The sequence below is a fragment of the Zonotrichia leucophrys genome, chromosome 1, assembly GCF_028769735.1.
Source record: "Zonotrichia leucophrys gambelii isolate GWCS_2022_RI chromosome 1, RI_Zleu_2.0, whole genome shotgun sequence".
NCBI classification, from domain to species: Eukaryota; Metazoa; Chordata; class Aves; order Passeriformes; family Passerellidae; genus Zonotrichia; species Zonotrichia leucophrys.
In genome coordinates this window covers 2,695,315-2,721,380 of record NC_088169.1, presented here as the reverse complement: position 1 = coordinate 2,721,380, position 26,066 = coordinate 2,695,315, and the positions used below count along the sequence as shown (strand labels likewise).

At 34.5% G+C, this 26,066-nt stretch overlaps 1 protein-coding gene across 1 annotated transcript in view; it reads left to right on the top strand.

The window, feature by feature from the left end:
- The window catches only part of HLCS (holocarboxylase synthetase), a 190,146-nt gene that overhangs the window by 48,902 nt on the left and 115,178 nt on the right, over window positions 1–26,066 (top strand). Inside the window, exon 6 of the mRNA XM_064705190.1 lies at window positions 23,235–23,506. Coding sequence (XP_064561260.1) covers window positions 23,235–23,506 — 272 coding nt within the window. The remainder of the gene's footprint in view (window positions 1–23,234; window positions 23,507–26,066) is intronic.

Genomic DNA, 26,066 nt, shown 5'->3' with positions numbered 1-26,066 from the left:
TTTAATACTGATTTAAGTAATCCCTGAAACTTTTTCCTTCAGGACAATTCATTTTAGAAATCACCCCTCAGTTTGGGGTTATTTATTGTAACATAGTGATTTTCTACAAAGTTGTATTGAATCAGTTAAAAGTTTATTTTTGGAGTGGATTTGTGGTAGAATTATAAATTTTGGGTCCTTTTGTGACACTAAAAAGGGAAATAACCAAGGTCAGGACAGATTTAAAAAAGCAAGGACTGAAACTGAGGTGGAAACCTGGAAACAGAATGAGGTGAAGCAAATCCTTGCCTGGATTAATGCAGAATTTTAGTGCCAAAAATCACCTTTTTCAGGTGGAAATTCAGATAAATGCTGTAAAACAGAAGTGAGAGGCGTTTGCAGGCCCTGTGGTTTGATTTTAGTGAATTTTGAGTTGAGTTTTGGATTTTCTCCTGCTCACAGTGTGGGGCACAAATATGGACAGGGACAGGGACGGCTGGTTCTGCTCAGAAATAAATGGGAAAATCCAGAATCCTGCAGGATAAAGAATAAAAGAATTGTCAGAAATGCTCCTCCCTGCCTCTGGTTGGGTCTGGGCTTTCTCATTTTTGAGTGAATTTCCCCAAAAATCCGGAATTTTGTGCTGAGCTTTCATTGGGAGCTGGAGATCCAAACGCGGCTTTGTGGAGAGGAGCTCGTGGTGTGTTGGGCTTGAGGCAAACCCTGGGTTTGTTCTATAAAATTTAACCTTGTTTTGTAAGATTTAAATGAGTTTTATATCCAATTTTAAAGAATAAATTAAATTTGAGGTTTTCCTTTATCCATTTCTCCCTGAAATCTTCAGCTCTCTATGGAGCTCGTTCTTGGATCCTTAAATCCAAAGTGCAGCCCAGGATTGGGTCTCCATCTTCCTGGGTTTCCTTTTATTATTTTATTATTATTTTATTATTATTTTATTATTATTTTTATTATTTTTATTATTTTATTATTATTATTTATTATTTCATTATTATTTTTATTATTTTATTATTATTTTTATTATTATTTTTATTATTTTATTATTATTTTATTATTATTTCATTATTATTTCATTACTATTTTTATTTTATTATTATTATTTATTATTTTATTATTATTTTTATTATTTTATTATTATTATTTATTTTATTATTATTTTATTATTATTTTATTATTATTTTTTTTTTATTATTATTATTTTATTTTATTTATTATTTTATTATTATTTTTATTATTTTTATTCTTTATTTTATAATTATTTTTTATTATTTTTGATTATTTTATTATTATTTTATTATTATTTTTTATTATTTTATTATTTTATTATTATTTTTATTATTATTATTTTATTATTAATTTTTATTATTTTATTATTATTTTTCATTATTTTGTTATTATTATTTTATTATTATTTATTATTTTATTATTATTTTATTATTAATTTTTATTATTTTATTATTATTTTTATTATTTTATTATTTTTATTATTTTATTATTATTATTTATTATTTTATTATTATTTTATTATTATTTTATTATTATTATTAAAATATTATTCTTTTACTCCTTTTGAACTTTGAAAAAAAATTTCAGAGAAAATAATTAAAACTGGGAGAGCTGTAAATGGAATTTGTATCATCCATTCTCACAACTGAGCCTTGTGCAAATACTGTGTTTAAATATTGTGTTTTCAACCACATTTTCTAAGAAAAAATTATTAATTTTAAAAATTATTAATTAAAAATTATTAATTTCTGATAAACTGGGCATTAGTGAGGCTTTTTCACGGTTCAGTATTTGCTACCCGAGTTTTACATTGTTGTGTATGTATACAATATATTTTTGAAGCATGAAGCTTCTTTGATAATCTGCTAAATAAAAAGCAGATTTACTTTCTAATTTTTTTTACTTTCATTGTTCTTTACTTTAAAAAAAATAACCCCATGCTGCCAAGGTAATTTTTAAAAAATATCTTTGATTAGCAAAGAGATTTAAAATGAAAATTCGTGGTGGCTGAATACTGGGTTTTGTCTTTGGAGCTTGATAAGAAACCAAACTCATTCTTGCTGTTTTAGTGTAAAATTCCCAAGAAATTCCTCCTTTCCAAGATGTTCCTTTTGGAATTTGGAAACCTCTCTGCCATCCTGGCTGTGTTTTAGGAAGGAATTTATAAAATTTACCATAAAATCCATGGTCCATGCTGAACATCAGCCCTGCAGTTTTGGGGTTGTGCTGGAATTCCCTGAGTCGTTGTGCATTTATTAATGTTTTTCTTGCTTTCTTTATTTTCTACTTTAAAAAAATAATCCCATGCTGTCATGTTAATTTAAAAAAATATATTTCATTAGCAAAGAGATCTTAAGTTTAAATTAATGGTGGCTTAATAGTGGGTTGTGTCTTTGGAGCAGGACAACACACCGAGTGTATTCTTGCCATTTTAGCGTAAAATTCCCAAGAAATTCTTCCTTTCCAAGGTGTTCCTGTTGGAATTTGGAAACCTCTCTGCCAACCTGGCTGTGTTTTAGGAAGGAATTTATAAAATTTACCATAAAATCCATGGTCCATGCTGAACATCAGCCCTGCAGTTTGGGGCTGTGCTGGAATCCCCGAGTCGTCGTACATTTATTCATGTTTTTTTTTACTTTATTATTTTCTACTTTAAAAAAATTATCCCATGCTGTCATGTTAATTTTAAAAAATATATATTTCATTAGCAAAGAGATCTTAAATGTAAATTAATGGTGGCTGAATACTGGGTTTTGTCTTTGGAGCTTGATAAGAAACCAAACTCGTTCTTGCCATTTTAGCATAAAATTCCCAAGAAATTCTTCCTTTCCAAGAAGTTTTTGGGAAACCTCTCTGCCAACCTGACTGTGTTTTATGTAGGAATATAAAATCAATCCACGTTGAACCTCAGCCCTGCAGTTTTGGGGCTGTGCTGGAATCCCCTGAGTCGTTGTACATTTATTAATGGTTTTTTTTACTTTATTATTTTCTACTTTAAAAAATAATCCAATGCTGTCATGTTCATTTTTAAAAAATATATATATTTTATTACAAAGAGATCTTAAATGTAAATTAATGGTGGCTTAATACTGGGTTGTGTCTTTGGAGCAGGACAACACACCGAGTGTATTCTTCCATTTTAGTGTAAAATTCCCAAGAAATTCCTCCTTTCCAAGATGTTCCTTTTGGAATTTGGAAACCTCTCTGCCAGGCTGTGTTTTAGAAATCAATATAAAATCCATGGTCCATTTTTGCACATGGTGAGAAGTTAAATTTGGAGTTTAGATCATTTAGAAACTGAAATAATTTGCAGTGGGGTCACAGAGTCTCAGAACATTTCCCTGAGTTGTGGCACTTTAAATTTTGGGTTTTTTTTACTTTCTTATTTTTTGTACTTTAAAAAAACCAATCCCATGCTGTCATGCTGATGTTTTAAAAATATCTTTGATTAGCAAAGAGATCTAAAATGAAAATTCGTGGTGGCTGAATACTGGGTTTTGTCTTTGGAGCTTGATAAGAAACCAAACTCATTCTTGCTGTTTTAGTGTAAAATTCCCAAGAAATTCCTCCTTTCCAAGGTGTTCCTTTTGGAATTTGGAAACCTCTCTGCCAACCTGGCTGTGTTTTAGGAAGGAATTTATAAAATTTACCATAAAATCCATGGTCCATGCTGAACATCAGCCCTGCAGTTTTGGGGCCGTGCTGGAATTCCCTGAGTCGTTGTACATTTATTAATGGGGTTTTTTTACTTTATTATTTTCTACTTTAAAAAAAATAATCCCATGCTGTCATGTTAATATTTAAAAAATATATTTCATTAGCAAAGAGATCTTAAATGTAAATTAATGGTAGCTTAATAGTGGGTTGTGTCTTTGGAGCAGGACAACACACCGAGTGTATTCTTCCATTTTAGTGTAAAATTCCCAAGAAATTCCTCCTTTCCAAGGTGTTCCTTTTGGAATTTGGAAACCTCTCTGCCAACCTGGCTGTGTTTTAGGAAGGAATTTATAAAATTTACCATAAAATCCATGGTCCATGCTGAACATCAGCCCTGCAGTTTTGGGGCTGTGCTGGAATTCCCTGAGTCGTTGTGCATTTATTAATGTTTTTTTACTTTCTTTATTTTCTACTTTAAAAAAGTTATCCCATGCTGTCATAATAATTTTTAAAAAATATATTTTATTACAAAGAGATCTTAAATGTAAATTAATGGTGGCTTAATACTGGGTTGTGTCTTTGGAGCAGGACAACACACCGAGTGTATTCTTCCATTTTAGTGTAAAATTCCCAAGAAATTCCTCCTTTCCAAGGTGTTCCTTTTGGAATTTGGAAACCTCTCTGCCAGGCTGTGTTTTAGGAAGGAATATAAAATCCATGGTCCATTTTTGCACGTGGTGAGAAGTTAAATTTGGAGTTTGGATCATTTAGAAACTGAAATAATTTGCAGTGGGGTCACAGAGTCTCAGAACATTTCCCTGAGTTGTGGCACTTTAAATTTTGAGTTTTTTACTTTCTTATTTTTTGTACTTTAAAAAACCCAATCCCATGCTGCCAAGGTAATTTTTAAAAATATCTTTGATTAGCAAAGAGATTTAAAATGAAAATTCGTGGTGGCTGAATACTGGGTTTTGTCTTTGGAGCTTGATAAGAAACCAAACTCATTCTTGCTGTTTTAGTGTAAAATTCCCAAGAAATTCTTCCTTTCCAAGGTGTTCCTTTTGGAATTTGGAATTTGGAAACCTCTCTGCCATCCTGGCTGTGTTTTAGGAAGGAATTTATAAAATTTACCATAAAATCCATGGTCCATGCTGAACATCAGCCCTGCAGTTTTGGGGCTGTGCTGGAATCCCCTGAGTCGTTGTACATTTATTAATGGTTTTTTTTACTTTCTTTATTTTCTACTTTAAAAAAAATAATCCAATGCTGTCATGTTAATTTTTACAATATGTTTGATTAGCAATGAGATCTTAAATGAAAATACATTAATGGTAGCTTAATAGTGGGTTTTGGAGCAGGATAACAAACCAAGTGTATTCTTGCCATTTTAGCATAAAATTCCCAAGAAATTCCTCCTTTCCAAGAAGTTTTTGGGAAACCTCTCTGCCAACCTGGCTGTGTTTTAGGAAGAAATATAAAATCAATCCACGTTCAACCTCAGCTATTCAGTTTGGGGCTGTGCTGGAATCCCCTGAGTCGTTGTACATTTATTTTGGTTTTTTTACTTTCTTTATTTTCTACTTTAAAAAAATAATCCCATGCTGTCATGTTAATATTTAAAAATATATATTTCATTAGCAAAGAGATCTTAAATGAAAATTAGTTAATGGTAGCTTAATACTGGGTTTTTAGCAGGATAACAAACCAAGTGTATTCTTGCCATTTTAGCATAAAATTCCCAAGAAATTCTTCCTTTCCAAGAAGTTTTTGGGAAACCTCTCTGCCAACCTGGCTGTGTTTTAGGAAGGAATATAAAATCAATCCATGGTGAACATCAGCCCTGCAGTTTTGGGGCTGTGCTGGAATTCCCTGAGTCGTTGTACATTTATTAATGGTTTTTTTTTACTTTATTATTTTCTACTTTAAAAAAATAATCCCATGCTGTCATGTTCATTTTAAAAAATATATTTCATTAGCAAAGAGATCTTAAAGGAAAATACATCAGTGGTAGCTGAATACTGGGTTTTGGAGCAGGATAACAAACCAAGTGTGTTCTTGCCATTTTAGCATAAAATTCCCAAGAAATTCTTCCTTTCCAAGAAGTTTTTGGGAAACCTCTCTGCCAACCTGGCTGTGTTTTAGGAAGGAATATAAAATCAATCCATGCTGAACCTCAGCTATTCAGTTTGGGGCCATGCTGGAATCCCTGAGTCGTCGTACATTTATTTTGTTTTTTTTACTTTATTATTTTCTACTTTAAAAAAATAATCCCATGCTGTCATGTCCATTTTTAAAAAATATATTTTATTACAAAGAGATCTTAAATGAAAATACATTAATGGTAGCTTAATACTGGGTTTTGGAGCAGGATAACAAACCAAGTGTATTCTTGCCATTTTAGCATAAAATTCCCAAGAAATTCTTCCTTTCCAAGAAGTTTTTGGGAAACCTCTCTGCCAGCCTGGCTGGCATATATATTTATATTATATATTTATTATATATTTATTATATATATATATATGTATATTATATATACATATATATTTATAAGAAATATAAAATCAATCCACGTTGAATCTCAGCTATTCAGTTTGGGGTTGTGCTGCAATCCCAGAGTCGTTGTACATTTATTAATGGGTTTTTTTTACTTTATTATTTTCTACTTTAAAAAAAATAATCCCATGCTGTCATGTTAATATTTAAAAAAATATATTTCATTAGCAAAGAGATCTTAAATGTAAATTAATGGTAGCTTAATAGTGGGTTTTGTCTTTGGAGCTTGATAAGAAACCAAACTCGTTCTTGCCATTTTAGCGTAAAATTCCCAAGAAATTCTTCCTTTCCAAGAAGTTTTTGGGAAACCTCTCTGCCAGCCTGGCTGTGTTTTAGGAAGAAATATAAAATCAATCCACGTTCAACCTCAGCTATTCAGTTTGGGGCTGTGCTGCAATCCCTGAGTCGTTGTACATTTATTAATGGTTTTTTTTACTTTCTTTATTTTCTACTTTAAAAAAATAATCCAATGCTGTCATGTTAATTTTAAAAAATATATATTTCATTAGCAAAGAGATCTTAAAGGAAAATTAGTTAATGGTAGCTTAATACTGGGTTTTTAGCAGGATAACAAACCAAGTGTATTCTTGCCATTTTAGCATAAAATTCCCAAGAAATTCTTCCTTTCCAAGAAGTTTTTGGGAAACCTCTCTGCCAGCCTGGCTGTGTTTATGGAAGAAATATAAAATCAATCCATGCTGAACCTCAGCTATTCAGTTTGGGGTTGTGCTGCAATCCCTCAGCCTGGTCCATGTGAAAATGCGTTGTGGTTTCACCTTAACATTTCTGTGTGACACAGTGGGGAAGGTTTTGTTTTTTATTTTTATTTTTTCCCTCAAAAAAAGGCCAAAATGAGGTCCAGCTGAAAGCTTTAGGTCTTTGCAGTGCTAAGAGGAGAATCTTTGGCTGCTGTGCCGCAGTTTCATATTCATGAACACTGAATTCATTCACCTTTGATGTGTGCAAACGCTGCTGAAAGGCAAAATAAACCTGCTGGCAAAGCCTCAGCTCACAATTGGGTATTATCAGGGAGAAGAAAAAATATTTGCTTAGGTTTTATTGGCTTTAATCATTCTGCTGCTAATTCCGAGATTTTCAACAAACAATTTTGTTGTTAGTTTAAAAAAAAAAAAAAAAAAAGGTTTGGTACCAAATAAAAATAGAATTATGTGATAGCTGCTGAATATATTGCATCTAATTTATTGCCCTATTAGCTGAGAACAAAATTCTTCTGTATTTTTTTTTTCCCTTAGTCCATACAGAATACTTTTGAGAGTAATTTAATATAAATGTGTTCAGCATTTGGGGGTTAGATTTATATCTTAATTTATGCTTCCAAACATGACTTGGATTATATCATTTAAAAAAGCAAAATCAACCCACTTTAATCTGCATCATGCTCAGATTTTTGTGCAAAAGTGGAATGGCTTTTCCTTTCTGCCCAGGCTTATTTTTAGCCCAGTTGCACACAGGTTTAATTTACTGTAGACTTTTCCTTCAGAAAAATAACAATTTTCTTACAAAGTAGGTGTCAGGAAGAATTAACCGCCCGCCCCGTGATTTCTCACACCTTTTTTTTCTGGTAGGATAAATCAGCAGCTGGCAGAAATGTGATTTATCAGCCTTTGGGGTGAAGGGTTTGGTGGTGATGTTGTGTCAAAGGTGGGACTTTGTGGGATCTCAGCAGCTCAGGACTGAGGTGTCACCGAGAGCACCCTTGGGGGGCTCGGGAGTCCTGGAATGTTCCAGAAGTGTCTGGTGGCTGCACTTTGATCCCACACAGGAGACGACACCTGTATGAGGACAGGAGGGTTTCACCGGGGTGAATGGTGAAGGGATCAGTTAATTAGAGAGTGAAACACAGGGTTTAGGATTTCTGTACAGGGGGGTTTAGAGAAGTAAGATGGAGGAATTGGGGCGTGTCCTGTCCTTCTTCTTCTTCTTCTTCTCCTCCATCTTCTGTGGTGATGGTGGCACTTTGGGATTGGTCATTACTAAAAGTGCACTGGGCAATAAGGGTGAAAGGTATTGGGGAAAAATGATAAATATTGTACACGTATTGGAATATGAATCCCAATATAACCAGTTAGATGGTGCCTGGGCCAGTTCTGACCCTCGCTGCTGGGCCAAAGGCAGCACTGTGGTGCTTTACCCCAGAGATACCTTGGCTGCTGGGGATTGCAGCAGGGCACTGAACAAGTCCAGGCTTGTCAGGACTCCGTTTACCTCGGGAGAGAGAGCTCCTGGCGATGGTGAAGAGAGAAAGGAGAGGATTCTGCTGGAGGGTTATATCCAGATGTTTATTCCATGGGTACAGAGGTCTGAACCGGGGCAATTCCTCCAACAGAATGGAGGCTGCATGGTCTGATTGACCTTTTAAGCTCGGGGACAGGGGAAGGGGAGGGGACAGGTGAGCCACCAACCAGGTGAAGGGGCGGGGTCTCAAGGGACGAGGGACACCTATACGGGCCAATGTCCCCCAGCCTGAGGAGCATCCTTTGAAATCGACCAATCACACGACGCCTTGCTGGAATACTCAGCAAGGGGGCGAGGGGGAAGGGAGAGGGTAAACAGGACATTGCAACACAGCGCAACATATACGGAACTTTGGGTATAAAGATAGGTGACCGCCCGGAGGGCAGGGAGTGTGCTCATGGCTGGCTGCTGAGCAGAGCTCTGTCGGGCCGAGAGAAAATCTTTTAGATAAACAATTAATAAACACCGAGACCGAGAAAAGAACTGAAGCCTCTTCTGTTCCTTTGAAACGCGGCTGCCCCAAGGCCACCCCGGGCCTTTCCAGGCCATCCAAACAGCCGAAAACCGGACATCTGGACCGGGCGGTCACCTATCTTTATACCCAAAGTTACGTGTACAATATTTATCATTTTTCCCCAATACCTTTCCCCCTTATTGACCAGTGCACTTTTAGTAATGACCAATCCCAAAGTGCCACCATCACCACAGAAGATGGAGGAGAAGAAGAAGAAGGACAGGACACGCCCCAATTCCTCCATCTTACTTCTCTAAACCCCCCTGTACAGAAATCCTAAACCCTGTGTTTCACTCTCTAATTAACTGATCCCTTCACCATTCACCCCGGTGAAACCCTCCTGTCCTCATACAGGTGTCGTCTCCTGTGTGGGATCAAAGTGCAGCCACCAGACACTTCTGGAACATTCCAGGACTCCCGAGCCCCCCAAGGGTGCTCTCGGTGACACCTCAGGCCTGAGCTGCTGAGATCCCACAGGCCTTGTTCCTCTGGGTGCCTTCCCCTAAAAATCAGATTTATGGGCTGGGGCAGCAGCCGTGTCCCAGTTCCTGCTGTGGCACCAGTTCCCCTCAGAGCTGCTGGGAAAGGAGATTTTTGCACTCTGGTTTTTAATATCCTGTGCTTTAAAATAAAAATTGATCATTTACTGATACTGGGCCTGAATTTGGATTTTTGTGTAACACATCGACAGCGCATTATATTATTATATTATATTATATTACATTACATTACATTGCATTGCATTGCATTGCATTACATTACATTACATTATATATTATATTATATTATATTATATTACATTACATTGCATTGCATTACATTACATTACATTATATTATATTATATTATATTATATTATATTTTATATATATATATATATATATATATATATATATATATATGTCGTCTATAGGATCCAAGAGATGCTGTGGGAGCTCTCCAGTGATTAATTAATTAATTAATTAATTTTAATTTAACCCCTCAAAGCTGTTGAGCAGAGCTGTGTAAGACAAGGAGCACACACAGATATTTTTGTCTGTATATATGTGAATTTTTATATGTGTATATATGTATACACATATATGAATTTTTATATGTATATATGTGAATTTTTATATGTGTATATATGTATACACATATATGAATTTTTATATGTATATATGTGAATTTTTATATGTGTATATATGTATACACATATATGAATTTTTATATGTATATCTGTGAATTTTTGTCCGTATTTACGTGAATTTTTATATTTCAAGCTGAACTCAAAAGGACAAACCTCCATTAAAATATTTCCTTTTCTCTCAGTGCTACCAGAGAATCCAGAGGGATGAAATTTATACATTTGATATCCTATTTGAGTTATATAATGTTCCTTTGGGAGCAGGCAATTCTGGGGAAAAAAAAGCAAATTTTAGTCCTATTGGAGGTGTGATGTCTGATTTTGCTTCAGACAGGCTGCTCTTAAAATTGGGTGCTTTGTGCTGTGTCATCCTCACTTGCTCGTAGTTAAAAAAAAGCATAAATATAAATATATTTAATATATAAATACATAAATTCAAAATAATAAATATATATATGGTTTTGTGTCTGTGTATATATATATACATGCATTATATATATTTTTTTTTTTAAATATGAGATTTAATCACTCACGCATGGTTTATCAGCTGATAAACCATGAATCAGTCCATCAACTGGAAACATCTCAAAATTAAAGATAGCTCATTGAAAATAATAAGATTTTATACAAATGAAGGCAAAAAAAAAGGTTTTAAATCATGTTCTGCGTCTCCAGAAAGGGAATATTTGGCCTCGCTTCACAAGCACAGCGAAAGTACAATATTTTAATCTTAATATTGAGTGTTCAGGTACAGTATTTTAATCCCAATATTGAGTGTTCAGTGAAAGTATTTTATTCCTAATATTGAGTGTCCTGTTACAAAATTTTAATCCTAACATTGAGTGTTCAGGTACAATATTTTAATGCCAATAATGAGTGTACAGGTGCAATATTTTATTCCAAATAATGAGTGTACAGGTACAAGATTTTAATCCAAATTTTGAGTGTTCAGGTACAATATTTTAATCCCAATACTGAATGTTCAATTACAATATTTTAATCCAAATATTGAGTGTACAGGTGCAATATTTCAATCCCAATATGGAGTGTACAGTTACAATATTTTAACCCCAATACTGAGTGTTCAGGTACAATATTTTAATCCCAGTATTGAATGTTCAATTACAATATTTTAATCCAAATATTGAGTGTTCAATTACAATATTTTATATCCAGTATTGAGTGTCCTGTTACAATATTTTAATCCCAATATGAGTGTACATTTACAGTATTTTAGTCTTGAGTGTACAGGTACAATATTTACTTTATTCCCAATATTGAGTGTACAGGTACAATATTGTAATCCGAATTTTTAGTGCACAGGTACAGTATTTTAATCCCAATATTGAATGTTCAGTTACAATATTTTAATCCAAATATTGATAGTTCAGGTGCAATATTTTAATCCCAATATTGAGTGTTCAGTGAAAGTATTTTATTCCTAATATTGAGTGTTCTGTTACAAAATTTTAATCCTAACATTGAGTGTTCAGGTACAATATTTTAATCCCAATATTGAGTGTTCAGGTGCAATATTTTATTCCAAATAATGAGTGTACAGGTACAAGATTTTAATCCCAATACTGAGTGTTCAGGTACAATATTTTAATCCCAGTATTGAGTGTTCAGGTACAATATTTTAATCCCAATATGAGTGTACAATTACAATATTTTAGTCCAAATATGAGTGTACAATTACAATATTTTAGTCTTGAGTGTACAGGTACAATATTTATTTTGTTCCCAACATTGAGTGCACAGGTACAATATTTTAATCCCAATATTGAGTGTTCAGTGAAAGTATATTATTCCGAATATTGAGTGTCCTGTTGCAAAATTTTAATCCTAACATTGAGTGTTCAGGTACAATATTTTAATCCCAATATTGAGTATTCAGGTATAATATTTTATATCCAATGTTGAGTGTACAGGTACAATATTTTAATCCCAATATTGAGTGCACAGGTACAATATTTTAATCCCAATATTGAATGTTGAATTACAATATTTTAATCCAAATATTGAGTGTACAGGTGCAATATTTTAATCCAAATATTGAGTGTACAATTACAAAATTTTAGTCTTGAGTGTACAGGTACAATATTTACTTTATTCCCAATATTGAGTGTGCAGGTACAATATTTTAATCCAAATTTTGAGTGTTCAGATACAATATTTTAATCCCAGTATTGATTGTACAGGTACAATATTTAATCCCAATATTGAGTGTACAATATTTTAATCCCAATATTGAGTGTTCAGTTACAATATTTAATCCAAATATTGAGTGTACAATATTTTAATCCCAATACTGAGTGTTCAATTACAATATTTTAATCCCAATATGAGTGTACAATTACAATATTTTAGTCTTGAGTGTACAGGTACAATATTTATTTTGTTCCCAATACTGAGTGTTCAATTACAATATTTAATCCCAGTATTGATTGTACAGGTACAGTATTTAATCCCAATATTCAGTGTACAATATTTTAATCCCAATATTGAGTGTTCAATTACAATATTTTAATCCAAATATTGAGTGTACAGGTACAATATTTTAATCCCAATATTGAGTGTACAGGTACAATATTTTAATCCCAATATTGAGTGTTCAGGTACAATATTTTAATCCCAATATTGAGTGTACAGGTACAATATTTTAATCCCAATATTGAATGTTGAATTACAATATTTTAATCCAAATATTGAGTGTACAGGTGCAATATTTCAATCCAAATATTGAGTGTACAGTTACAATATTTTAATCCCAATATTGAGTGTACAGTTACAATATTTTAATCCAAATATTGAGTGTTCAATTACAGTATTTTAATCCAAATATTGAGTGTACAGGTGCAATATTTTAATGCCAATATTGAGTGTACTCTTCCTTCTTTGTGTTACAATGAGCACAATTGGTGCTGATGAGAAGCTGAGGGGCTGGAGCGTGGCTGAACTTTGTATTTCTGGGAATTTTGGGATATTCCAAAATTAAAATCACATTAAAATTAATTTTTTTACCATTTAAAATACTTTATATTTCTGGGAATTTTGGGAATTCCTGTCCTCTGCATCCCAATTCTTGCTCAGAGCTTTTCATTCAGAGCCACTCTCAGTGTGATAAATCAGAATTTCCCCAATTCCCAAATTCTCCTTGGTTCTCTTTAAAAAATATTTCAATTGAGCTTTGGATAAATAATAATTTCAATAAATTTGGGAGAATTTATTAATGAGGGGTGTTTCTGCTTTTGGTGCCTTTTTTTAATAATGCATTGAAATTACATTTTTTACCACTTCAAATACAGGTAGCAATATTTTCTTCCATAATAAGAAAATATTTCCATATTTCCATTTCTTCCATAATAAGAAATATTATTCTTCTTATAAATATTAAACTCGTAGATGAGCTTAATATTGATGTAATAATTAATTATTAACAAAGTAATGTCACAATTAGCGCAGTTTGTGCTGATGAGTGGAGGGGCTGAGTGTGCAGTAGCTGAAATTTGTATTTATTTGTATTTATTTATTTGTATTTATTTGTATTTCTTTCTTTGTATTTTGTGTTGCTGCAGTGCTTTTCTGCTTTTGGTGACTTTTCTTTTAAAATACATTAAAATTACGTCAAATTTACATTAAATTTCATTAAAATCACATTAAAATTAATCTTTTTACCATTTAAAAAACTTTGTATTTCTGGGAATTTTGGGATATTCCAAAATTAAAATCACATTAAAATTAATCTTTTTACCATTTAAAATACTTTGTATTTCTGGGAATTTTGGGAATTCCTGTCCTCTGCATCCCAATTCTTGCTCAGAGCTTTTCATTCAGAGCCACTCTCAGTGTGATAAATCAGAATTTCCCCAATTCCCAAATTCTCCTTGGTTCTCTTTAAAAAATATTTCAATTGAGCTTTGGATAAATAATAATTTCAATAAATTTGGGAGAATTTATTAATGAGAGGTGTTGGGTACTTTCTGCTTTTGGTGCCTTTTTTTTTTAATAATGCATTGAAATTACATTTTTTTACCACTTAAAATACAGGTAGAAATATTTTCTTCCATAATAAGAAAATATTTCCATATTTCCATTTCTTCCATAATAAGAAATATTATTCTTCTTATAAATATTAAACTCGTAGATGAGCTTAATATTAATGTAATAATTAATTATTAACAAAGTAATGTCACAATTAGCGCAGTTTGTGCTGATGAGTGGAGGGGCTGAGTGTGCAGTAGCTGAAATTTGTATTTATTTGTATTTATTTATTTGTATTTATTTGTATTTCTTTCTTTGTATTTTGTGTTGCTGCAGTGCTTTTCTGCTTTTGGGTGATTTTTCCTTTAGAATCCATGAAAAATCCCATTTTTTTCCCAGTGGCCACCAGAGGCTGCTGCTGGACCAGGAGAATTTGGGAATTCCAGCTGGATTTTGGGCTGAAATCCCTCAGTTCTGACAGGGTCGTGTGGACTTGGAGCAGAAATTAATAATAATAATTTCATTTTATTATACAAATAAATATAATTTTTAATTTAAATTTAATTTAATTTAAATAATTTTTTTTCTGTGCCAAAATAATTGTGGGATGTTCAGCATCCCTCTTCCTGAAACTTTGTGTGAGGGAACTTCTTACAGTAAAAATTAAATTTTTTTACTGTGACCACTACTTGAAACTTTATTAAACACCTAAACCCGTATTTTTTTTAGGAATTTTTTAGGAATTTTTTAGGAATTTTTTTCCGTATTTTCTTAGGAATTTGTAAAAATCCCCCTCCTTGATTATCTGTTTATATTTTTGATCAGCTCAGCAAGCACATGGACATTATGGGGGAAATGAAATAAAACAATTCCTAAATGCTTCAGGATGTGGTAGAAGCAGTGAAAACAAGAAGTTTTCACTGGGAAAAAAGGGAAAAAATCACTTTAAATAATGCACTCAGGAGAGGAAATGCTTGGAATTTCTAGGAAATGTTCTGTGGCAAAAACACGTCATAATTATTATTTATTTACGGTGTCATCACAGTTTAATCACCTTTATTTTGTAATTAATTTCTGTCAGAGTGTAAACCCAGCCTTAGGTGAGTTAATTCTTGGTGAGATTTTACTTTGGGCGAGTTAAAATTCTGTTTCTGTAAAATTCTGTAATTTTTATAGAGATTAAATCAATTTTTAGGAGGTTAAATAACTTAATTTCTGTCAGATTTTAAACCCAGCCTTAGGTGAGTTAATTCTTGGTGAGATTTTACTTTAAGCGAGTTAAAACTGTGTTTCTGTAAAATTCTGTAAATTTTTAGAGAGATTCAATTAAATTTTAGGGATTAAATGATTTAATTTCTGTCAGACTTTAAACCCAGCCTTAGGTGAGTTAATTCTTGGTGAGATTTTACTTTGGGTGAGTTAAAATTGTGTTTCTGTAAAATTCTGTACATTTTTAGAGATATTAAATTAATTTTTAGGAGATTAAATGACTTAATTTCTGTCAGACTTTAAACCCAGCCTTAGGTGAGTTAATTCTTGGTGAGATTTTACTTTGGGCGAGTTAAAATTCTGTTTCTGTAAAATTCTGTACATTTTTAGAGATATTAAATTAATTTTTAGGAGATTAAATGACTTAATTTCTGTCAGACTTTAAACCCAGCCTTAGGTGAGTTAATTCTTGGTGAGTTAAACCCATTTTTTACTTTGGGTGAGTTAAAATTCTGTTTCTGTAAAATTCTGTAATTTTTATAGAGATTAAATCAATTTTTAGGAGATTAAATGACTTTATTTCTGTCAGATTTTAAACCCAGCCTTAGGAGAGTTAATTCTTGGTGAGATTTTACTTTGGGTGAGTTAAAATTCTGTTTCTGTAAAATTCTGTACTGTTTTAGAGATATTAAATTAATTTTTAGGAAATGAAATAATTTCTGTCAGATTTTAAACCCAACCTTAGGTGAGTTAATTCTTGGTGAGTTAAACCCATTTTTAACTTTGAGTGAGTTAAAATTCTGTTTCTGTAAAATTCTGTAAATTTTTAGAGATATTAAATTAATTTTTAGGAAATTAAATAATTTCTGTCAGAGTGCAAACCCAGCCTTAGGTGAGTTAATTCTTGGTGAGATTTTACTTTGGGTGAGTTAAAAATCTGTTTCTGTAAAATTCTGTAATTTTTATAGAGATTAAATCAATTTTTAGGAGGTTAAATAACTTAATTTCTGTCAGACTTTAAACCCAGCCTTAGGTGAGTTAATTCTTGGAGAGTTAAACCCATTTTTAACTTTGGGTGAGTTAAAATTCTGTTTCTGTAAAATTCTGTAATTTTTATAGAGATTAAATCAATTTTTAGGAGGTTAAATGACTTAATTTCTGTCAGAGTGTAACCCCAGCCTTAGGTGAGTTAATTCTTGGTGAGATTTTACTGTGGGCGAGTTAAAATTCTTTTTATGTAAAATTCTGTAAATTTTTATAGAGCTTAAATCAATTTTTAGGAGGTTAAATGACTTAATTTCTGTCAGACTTTAAACCCAGCCTTAGGTGAGTTAATTCTTGGTGAGGTTTTACTTTGGGTGAGTTAAAATTCTGTTTCTGTAAAATTCTGTAAATTTTATAGAGATTAAATCAATTTTTAGGAGATTAAATGACTTTATTTCTGAGAGACTGTAAACCCAGCCTGAGGTGAGTTAATTCTTGGTGAGTTAAACCCATTTTTAACTTTGAGTGAGTTAAAATTCTGTTTCTGTAAAATTCTGTAAATTTTTATAGAGATTAAATCAATATTTAGGAGGTTAAATAACCTAATTTCTGTCAGATTTTAAACACAACCTTAGGTGAATTAATTCTTGGTGAGATTTTACTTTAAGCGAGTTAAAATTCTTTTTCTGTAAAATTCTGTAAATTTTTAGAGATATTAAATCAATTTTTAGAAAATGAAATAATTTCTGTCAGACTTTAAACCCAGCCTTAGATGAGTTAATTCTTGGTGAGATTTTACTTTGGGTGAGTTAAAATTGTGTTTCTGTAAAATTCTGTAAATTTTTAGAGATATTAAATTAATTTTTAGGGGATTAAATGACTTTATTTCTGAGAGACTGTAAACCCAGCCTGAGGTGAGTTAATTCTTAGTGAGGTTTTACTTTGGGTGAGTTAAAATTCTGTTTCTGTAAAATTCTGTAATTTTTATAGAGATTAAATCAATTTTTAGGAGATTAAATGACTTAATTTCTGTCAGAGTGTAAACCCAGCCTTAGGTGAGTTAATTCTTGGTGAGATTTTACTTTGGGCGAGTTAAAATTCTGTTTCTGTAAAATTCTGTACATTTTTAGAGATATTAAATTAATTTTTAGGAAATTAAATAATTTCTGTCAGACTGTAAACCCAGCCTTAGGTGAGTTAATTCTTGGTGAGATTTTACTTTAAGCGAGTTAAAATTCTGTTTCTGTAAAATTCTGTACATTTTTAGAGATATTAAATTAATTTTTAGGAAATTAAATAATTTCTGTCAGATTTTAAACCCAGCCTTAGGTGAGTTAATTCTTGGTGAGATTTTACTTTGGGTGAGTTAAAATTCTGTTTCTGTAAAATTCTGTAAATTTTTAGAGATATTAAATTAATTTTTAGGAAATTAAATAATTTCTGTCAGATTTTAAACCCAGCCTTAGGTGAGTTATTTCTGGGAGTGTTAAACCCATTTTTAACTTTGGGTGAGTTAAAATTCTGTTTCTGTAAAATTCTGTAATTTTTATAGAGATTAAATCAATTTTTAGGAGGTTAAATAACTTAATTTCTGTCCGATTTTAAACCCAGCCTTAGGTGAGTTAATTCTTGGAGAGTTAAACCCAGATTTTACTTTGGGTGAGTTAAAATTGTGTTTCTGTAAAATTCTGTAAATTTTTAGAGATATTAAATTAATTTTTAGGGGATTAAATGACTTTATTTCTGAGAGACTGTAAACCCAGTCTTAGGTGAGTTAATTCTTGGAGAGTTAAACCCATTTTTAACTTTGAGTGAGTTAGAATTCTGTTTCTGTAAAATTTTGTAATTTTTATAGAGATTAAATCAATTTTTAGGGGATTAAATGACTTAATTTCTGTCAGATTTTAAACCCAGCCTTAGGTGAGTTAATTCTTGGTGAGATTTTACTTTGGGCGAGTTAAAATTCTGTTTCTGTAAAAATTCTGTAAATTTTTATAGAGATTAAATCAATTTTTAGGAGATTAAATAACTTAATTTCTGTCAGACTTTAAACCCAACCTTAGGTGAGTTAATTCTGGGAGAGTTAAACCCATTTTTAACTTTGGGTGAGTTAAAATTCTTTTTATGTAAAATTCTGTAAATTTTTATAGAGCTTAAATCAATTTTTAGGAGGTTAAATGACTTAATTTCTGTCAGACTTTAAACCCAGCCTTAGGTGAGTTAATTCTTGGTGAGTTAAACCCATTTTTTACTTTGGGTGAGTTAAAATTCTGTTTCTGTGTGTAAGATTTGCACATCCAGTGCTGCTGAGTGGATTTCTGTGGTTGGAAAGCAATAGGGAAACACTTTCTGATTAAACAGAATTTTTCCATGTTCTCCCTGACAGAAATGAAAGCTGTAATTTCTCCAAATATCACTTACAGCCAATCAATTACTGCGGGTATGTAAAACAAAAAATAATGTGTAAGGAATTTATTTATTCTGTCAAAGCTGAGTGAAATCAAAAGAAATGCTCACCAAACCTTTAATCAGCATCACATCATCATTTATGATGCAGAGCAAAAAAATAAAAAAAGGAGGGAGAAGGAAATATTTAAAGATATTTTATCCAAGAGTTTGGACAGAAAATATTAAGAGGGGGCTTTAGGAAGGCAAGATATGAGGAGAAATTTCTCTGTGAGTAAAATTTAGGTGCTGAGTTTCTCTTAGTCTTGGGGCTTGGAACTAAATTTGGGGAAAATTATTCTTTTTTTTGTGTCGTGTTGTGCAGCACAGGCTGTGAAATTGTAGAGCAGGTCATTTCTGGAGGTGGAAATCCAGATCCAGCAGTGGTGGGGATGAGGGGCGTGGGTTTGGTTTGGACATTTTTGTTTAAAAATCACATTTCATCCTCTTGGGAATTCCAGGGCAAGCATCACCAGTGCCTTATTTCCAGCCCAATCAGAGCCACAATTTTTTGTGGTTTCGTTTATGGCATAAAACACAACTTCAACTGTCTGAAATTTAAGCTGCAAAAAGTCCCAGAATTTGTGTTTGTGGCTGTTGCTGAAGTTGTGGCAAACGTGTCATTTCAAACCTGTCAAAGCAGGATTTATCTGCAGCAATGGTGAATGTGGTGCAGGGTGTTACTACAGGGATACTCACAGTAGTAAATCTCCCTTAGCTAAAGGTGTCACCTGCTTTAGCAGATACTCCACTGAGAAATCACGAAATGGTTTTTGAAACTGCTGGTTCAGCCTTCAAATGGAGTCTTAGTTGTGGGAAATGGATTTGTAGATGTTGTAGTGTGTTGTTAAGTTTCTTGTGTTATTCCCCCAATTTATGTATTGTTCCCCCCTATTATGTGTAAAATGGTTTTGTCCCCCCAGTTTTTCCCGCCACAGCCCTGATGTCCGTTAGGTTACCATGGTTACCCCTGTGTCTGTCACCCAAGTTATATAATTTCTCCTGCCCCTTTTTCCCTTTTTAGTAAATCTTTTCTCCTCCCTGGGCTCAGTCAATCACCCCCCACTCCTCCTGGTTTTCCAGAACTTTCGTTCCTCTGGAGATGGTGGCTGGCTGGGGTCCCAGGACACCTCCTTTACCTTTTGATTATTGGTCTCCATGGAGTGTCAGTTCTGTGAACTTCATCCCCTCACCTTTCCCGATTGGTTCCACCTGTACCCACCCCCCTCCTTTATAATCCTGTTTCACCCCTGCTGTGGTGTGTTCTTAAGTTTGTTAGTATGCTCCCCTATTTTCTGTATTAAATGGTTTATTCCTTCCCTGTTAGTTCCCGCCGCTGCTACCCTGTCAGTTAGGTTGCCATGGAAACCTCGCTGTTCTTAGTTGCCGAAATGAAACTGTTCCTCCCATATTCTCCCTTATAAGTGAAAGTTGTCTCCTCCCTGGGCCCAGTCAATCACCCCTTTTCTCCTCCCAGGTTTCGAGAATTTTCTTTTCTCTGGGAGTTATGGTTGGCTGTAGCCCCGGAGCCCCTCCTATGATTTATAACAGTTGGTTACTTTGGTATATCAGTTATGTTTCGTGCCTCCAAATATGTATTACTATTGGTTAGCCGGGTTTCCCTGCCTTTTCCCCCCTTTTCCCTTAAAATCCTCTCCCGCCCCTTGTTCGGGGCCATTTGCTGGGTGTTTCCCCTCCTTGTTGGTGCTTCTGTAATAAACCGACAGTTTACCCCCAGCAAGTGGTCGCCTCCTGATTCGTCTCACACCGCGCTGCTCCGAGCTATCACCCAGCCCAGCCCGAGGCCAAGACGCCGAGGGGGGCTGCCCTCAGATGTGCAGGGGTGCTGCCCTTCGCCCCTCACCAGCCAGCCGGATTCCAGGGCCGTGTACGCCCACACGCACTCACCCCCTTTTCGGGGCCACTTTCCCGGTTGGTTTCCCCCCGTTGGATCCCGCTACACCTTCAATAAACCGACGTTAACCCCCGGTGAAGTGGTCAGCTCCGTTCCTCGCCATACCCGCAGTGTGAGCCAATCCACAGCCAGCACAGCCCGAGGCCCTCAGACGCCGAGGGGTGCTTGTCCGGTTTTCGGCTGTTTGGATGGCCTGGAAAGGCCCGGGGTGGCCTTGGGGCAGCCGCGTTTCAAAGGAACAGAAGAGGCTTCAGTTCTTTTCTCGGTCTTGGTGTTTATTAATTGTTTATCTAAAAGATTTTCTCTGGGCCCGACAGAGCTCTGCTCAGCAGCCAGCCATGAGCACACTCCCTGCCCTCCGGGCGGTCACCTATCTTTATACCCAAAGTTACGTGTACAATATTTATCATTTTTCCCCAATACCTTTCACCCTTATTGCCCAGTGCACTTTTAGTAATGACCAATCCCAAAGTGCCACCATCACCACAGAAGATGGAGGAGAAGAAGAAGAAGAAGAAGGACAGGACACGCCCCAATTCCTCCATCTTACTTCTCTAAACCCCCCTGTACAGAAATCCTAAACCCTGTGTTTCACTCTCTAATTAACTGATCCCTTCACCATTCACCCCGGTGAAACCCTCCTGTCCTCATACAGGTGTCGTCTCCTGTGTGGGATCAAAGTCCAGCCACCAGACACTTCTGGAACATTCCAGGACTCCCGAGCCCCCCAAGGGTGCTCTCGGTGACACCTCAGTCCTGAGGCGCTGAGATCCCACAGGTGCTGGCCAGGAATTGCAGAAGGGCGTCGGCCTTTCGCCCTCAGCAGCCGGACTTCGAGCTTCGGGCCACGTACGCCCCCCAGCAAGTTGGCGCCCAACGTGGGGCGTGTGTATGTAGGGAATTCTCCATGCCTGACAGGAGGCTCACACCGTTTGTGCATCTGTGTGCAAACCTTGAGACAAGAAATGCTGACTGAGAAATGCCCTGGGACGGGACAGACATTGCTGAGGGAGAAATGGAGCTGGGAACAAGTTTCAAAGGATGGTTTTGTAAATTAGACTGGATAGTTTGGAGAAATAGAACTGTGAAAGGTGAATTGTGGGACCCATGAGGGGAAATTTTAGATTATTAACTTAAAAACATTTACAGCATGGTGTGGCTAAAGCTGATAGGGCAAGAAACACTTACAGTGCATTGTAATTAGGAAATAATGAGCTTCTGATTGTGAATTATAACATCTGTATTGTCTCGCCCTTCTCATGAGACTGAAAATGGAATAAAAGTTTATAAACAGCTCTCAGTTGCCCCATCTGTGGGTCAGAAAAGGCAGTTTTCTGAAAGTTACCTATGTGCTGATCATTTTGGAAGGTGTTGCAAGGACTGAGCAAGCAGCTCTTCCTCACGGCTGTGTTTCCAGATAAACCTGGTGCTGGCGTCATTCTGCTTGGGAATTGTACACGCAGATAATCTCCACTAAAATCTGATACCTGTTCCCTTGATCTTCATCCCTCACTGCATTTGCCCATTACATATTTTGTGTCTTAGATGAGAAGGCTCAATCCAAATTTTGTATATTATATATTATATATTATATATTATATATTATATATTATATATTATATATTATATATTATATATTATATATTATATATTATATATTATATATATTATATATTATATACTATATATTATATATTATATTATATTATATTATATTATATTATATTATATTATATTATATTATATTATATTATATTATATTATATTATATATATATTGTTTTTGATAATATATAAAATACTGAGCCATAAAGGGTGGGGGAAGCTGGAAACTGGATGTGAAGTTAAGAACTTTATGTTTGCCGGATATTAATTGATAATATATAAAATACTGAAATATATAATATATAATATATGACATATAACATATAATATATAATAGATCATAGATAATATATTATAGATAATATATAATGTATAATGTATAATATATGACAAATAACATATATCTGATACATAATATAATATATATAACATATAATAGATAATAGATAATGTATAATGTATAGTATATAATGTATGACATATAACATATATTATATATAATATATATAACATATAACATATAATATATAATATATTATATATATACCATATACCATATACTATATACCATATAATATATAATATATAATATATAATATATAATATATAATATATAATATATAATATATAATATCTAGTATTTTCAAATCCTTAGTTCTGGACTAAAGGGTTTCCTCCAGCAGAGGATCTCAGCACGGTGAGAAACCTGCCAGCTGCAGATGAATGTGTGCACTCCATGCTTTAGGATGTAGGAAGAGCACTACAAACCCTGCCACAGAGAAAAATTAAACTTAATTAATCTTCAAAGGAGCATGGTCTGTACTCTAGGACAGTGTCAACTACAAGCAGCAGAACTTTGTTTCTGAGGAGGCAAAATTTCCCGATTTTGAAGTAGAAGATTGCTCGAATAAAAACGTTTTTGGAAGGATGTTGGTGTGTCCTCGCATGGGGTGATCTTTCTAATCTCGTCACCCTTTCCCACAGGAAATCCATCTTGCTTTCCTCAAGTGGCTGGAGGGGAACGTGGACGCCGAGGGGCTGAGGGCGTCCAGCAAGGTGTCCCTGAAGTTTGTCCCGTCCCGCGAGTCCCGGGCGGAGGTGACGCCGTCCCTGGTGCCCGTCATCACGGAGACGGGCAGCTTCTCCTCGCAGCACTTCAGCCTCCACACCTACCAGCAGCACCTCCACACCAAGAAGCTGGGCAAGATCCTGCTCTTCACCGAGGTGACCACGAGCACCATGAACCTTCTGGATGGGTAAGGTGGGCACCCAGCGCGTCCTGGGTGAATCTTCTGGTTGGGAGTTCTTAATTGTGGTAACGCACAGTGGTCAGAGGGAAGCTGGACATGAAGTGGAGAACTTTGGAATTCGTGATTGTGGTAACGCACAATGGTCAGAGAGAAACTGGAGATAAAGAACTTTATGTTCATGGGGTATTAATTGATAATATATAAAATAGTGAGCCATAAAGGGTGGGGAAAGGGGGAACTGGACATGAGGTGGAGAACTTTGGAATTCATGATTGTGGTAACACACAATGGTCAGAGAGAAACTGGACATGAAGTAAAGAACTTTATGTTCACAGGATATTAATTGATAATATATAAAATAGTGAGCCATAAAGAGTGGGGAAAGGGGGAACTGGACATGAGGTGGAGAACTTTGGAATTAATAATTGCGGTAATACACAATGCTCAGACAGAAACTGGAGATAAAGAACTTTATGTTCATAGAGTATTAATTGATAATATATAAAATACTGAGCCATAAAGAGTGGGGAAAGGTGGAAACTGGACATGAGGTGGAGAACTTTGGAATTCATGATTGTGGTAACACACAATGCTCAGACAGAAACTGGACATGAAGTAAAGAACTTTATGTTCATAGGGTATTAATTGATAATATATAAAATACTGAGCCATAAAGGGTGGGGAAAGGGGGAACTGGACATGAAGTAAAGAACTTTATGTTTACAGTATATTAATTGATAATATAAAAATACTGAGCCATAAAGGGTGGGGAAAGGGGGAACTGGACATGAGGTGGAGAAATTTGGAATTCATGATTGTGGTAACACACAATGGTCAGAGAGAAACTGGAGATAAAGAACTTTATGTTCACAGGATATTAATTGATAATATATAAAATGCTGCGCCATAAAGGGTGGGGAAAGCTGGAAACTGGACATGAAGTAAACAATTTTATGTTCATGGGGTATTAATTGATAATATATAAAATACTGCGCCATAAAGAGTGGGGAAAGGGGAAACTGGACATGAGGTGGAGAACTTTGGAATTCATGATTGTGGTAACGCACAATGGTCAGACAGAAACTGGAGATAAAGAACTTTATGTTCACAGGATATTAATTGATAATATATAAAATGCTGCGCCATAAAGAGTGGGGGAAGCTGGAAACTGGACATGAAGTGGAGAATTTTGGAATTCATGATTGCGGTAACACACAATGGTCAGAGAGAAACTGGACATGAAGTAAAGAACTTTATGTGTACAGTATTTTAATTGATAATATATAAAATATTGAGTCATGAAGAGTGGGGAAAGCTGGAAACTGGACATGAGGTGGAGAACTTTGGAATTTGTGATAACACACAATGGTCAGAGAGAAACTGGAGATAAAGAACTTTATGTTCATAGGGTATTAATTGATAATATATAAAATATTGAGTCATAAAGAGTGGGGAAAGGTGGAAACTGGACATGAAATGGAGAATTTTGGAATTCATGATTGTGGTAACACACAATGGTCAGAGGGAAGCTGGACATGAAGTGGAGAACTTTGGAATTCGTGAGTGTGGTAACGCACAATGCTCAGAGGGAAACTGGACATGAAGTAAAGAACTTTATGTTCATACGGTATTAATTGATAATATATAAAATAGTGAGCCAAAAAGGGTGGGGAAAGGGGGAACTGGACATGAGGTGGAGAACTTTGGAATTCATGATTGTGGTAACACACAATGGTCAGAGAGAAACTGGAGATAAAGAACTTTATGTTCATAGGGTATTAATTGATAATATATAAAATACTGAGCCATAAAGGGTGGGGAAAGGGGGAACTGGACATGAAGTAAAGAACTTTATGTTCACAGGGTATTAATTGATAATATATAAAATACTGAGCCATAAAGGGTGGGGAAAGCTGGAAACTGGACACAAAGTCCAGTTTATGTTCACAGGATATTAATTGATAATATATAAAATACTGAGCCATATAGGGTGGGGAAAGGGGGAACTGGACATGAAGTGGAGAACTTTGGAATTCATGATTGTGGTAACACACAATGCTCAGACAGAAACTGGACATGAAGTAAAGAACTTTATGTTTACAGTATTTTAATTGATAATATATAAAATATTGAGTCATGAAGAGTGGGGAAAGCTGGAAACTGGACATGAGGTGGAGAACTTTGGAATTCATGATTGTGGTAACACACAATGGTCAGACAGAAACTGGAGATAAAGAACTTTATGTTCACAGGCTATTCATTGATAATGTATAAAATAGTGAGCCATAAAGGATGGGGAAGGGGGGAACTGGACATGAGGTGGAGAACTTTGGAATTCGTGATTGTGGTAACACACAATGGTCAGACAGGAACTGGACATGACATAAAGAACTTTATGTTCATAGGATATTAATTGATAATATATAAAATAGTGAGCCATAAAGGGTGGGGAAAGGGGGAACTGGACATGAAGTAAAGAACTTTATGTTCATGGGGTATTAATTGATAATATATAAAATACTGAGCCATAAAGGGTGGGGAAAGGGGGAACTGGACATGAGGTGGA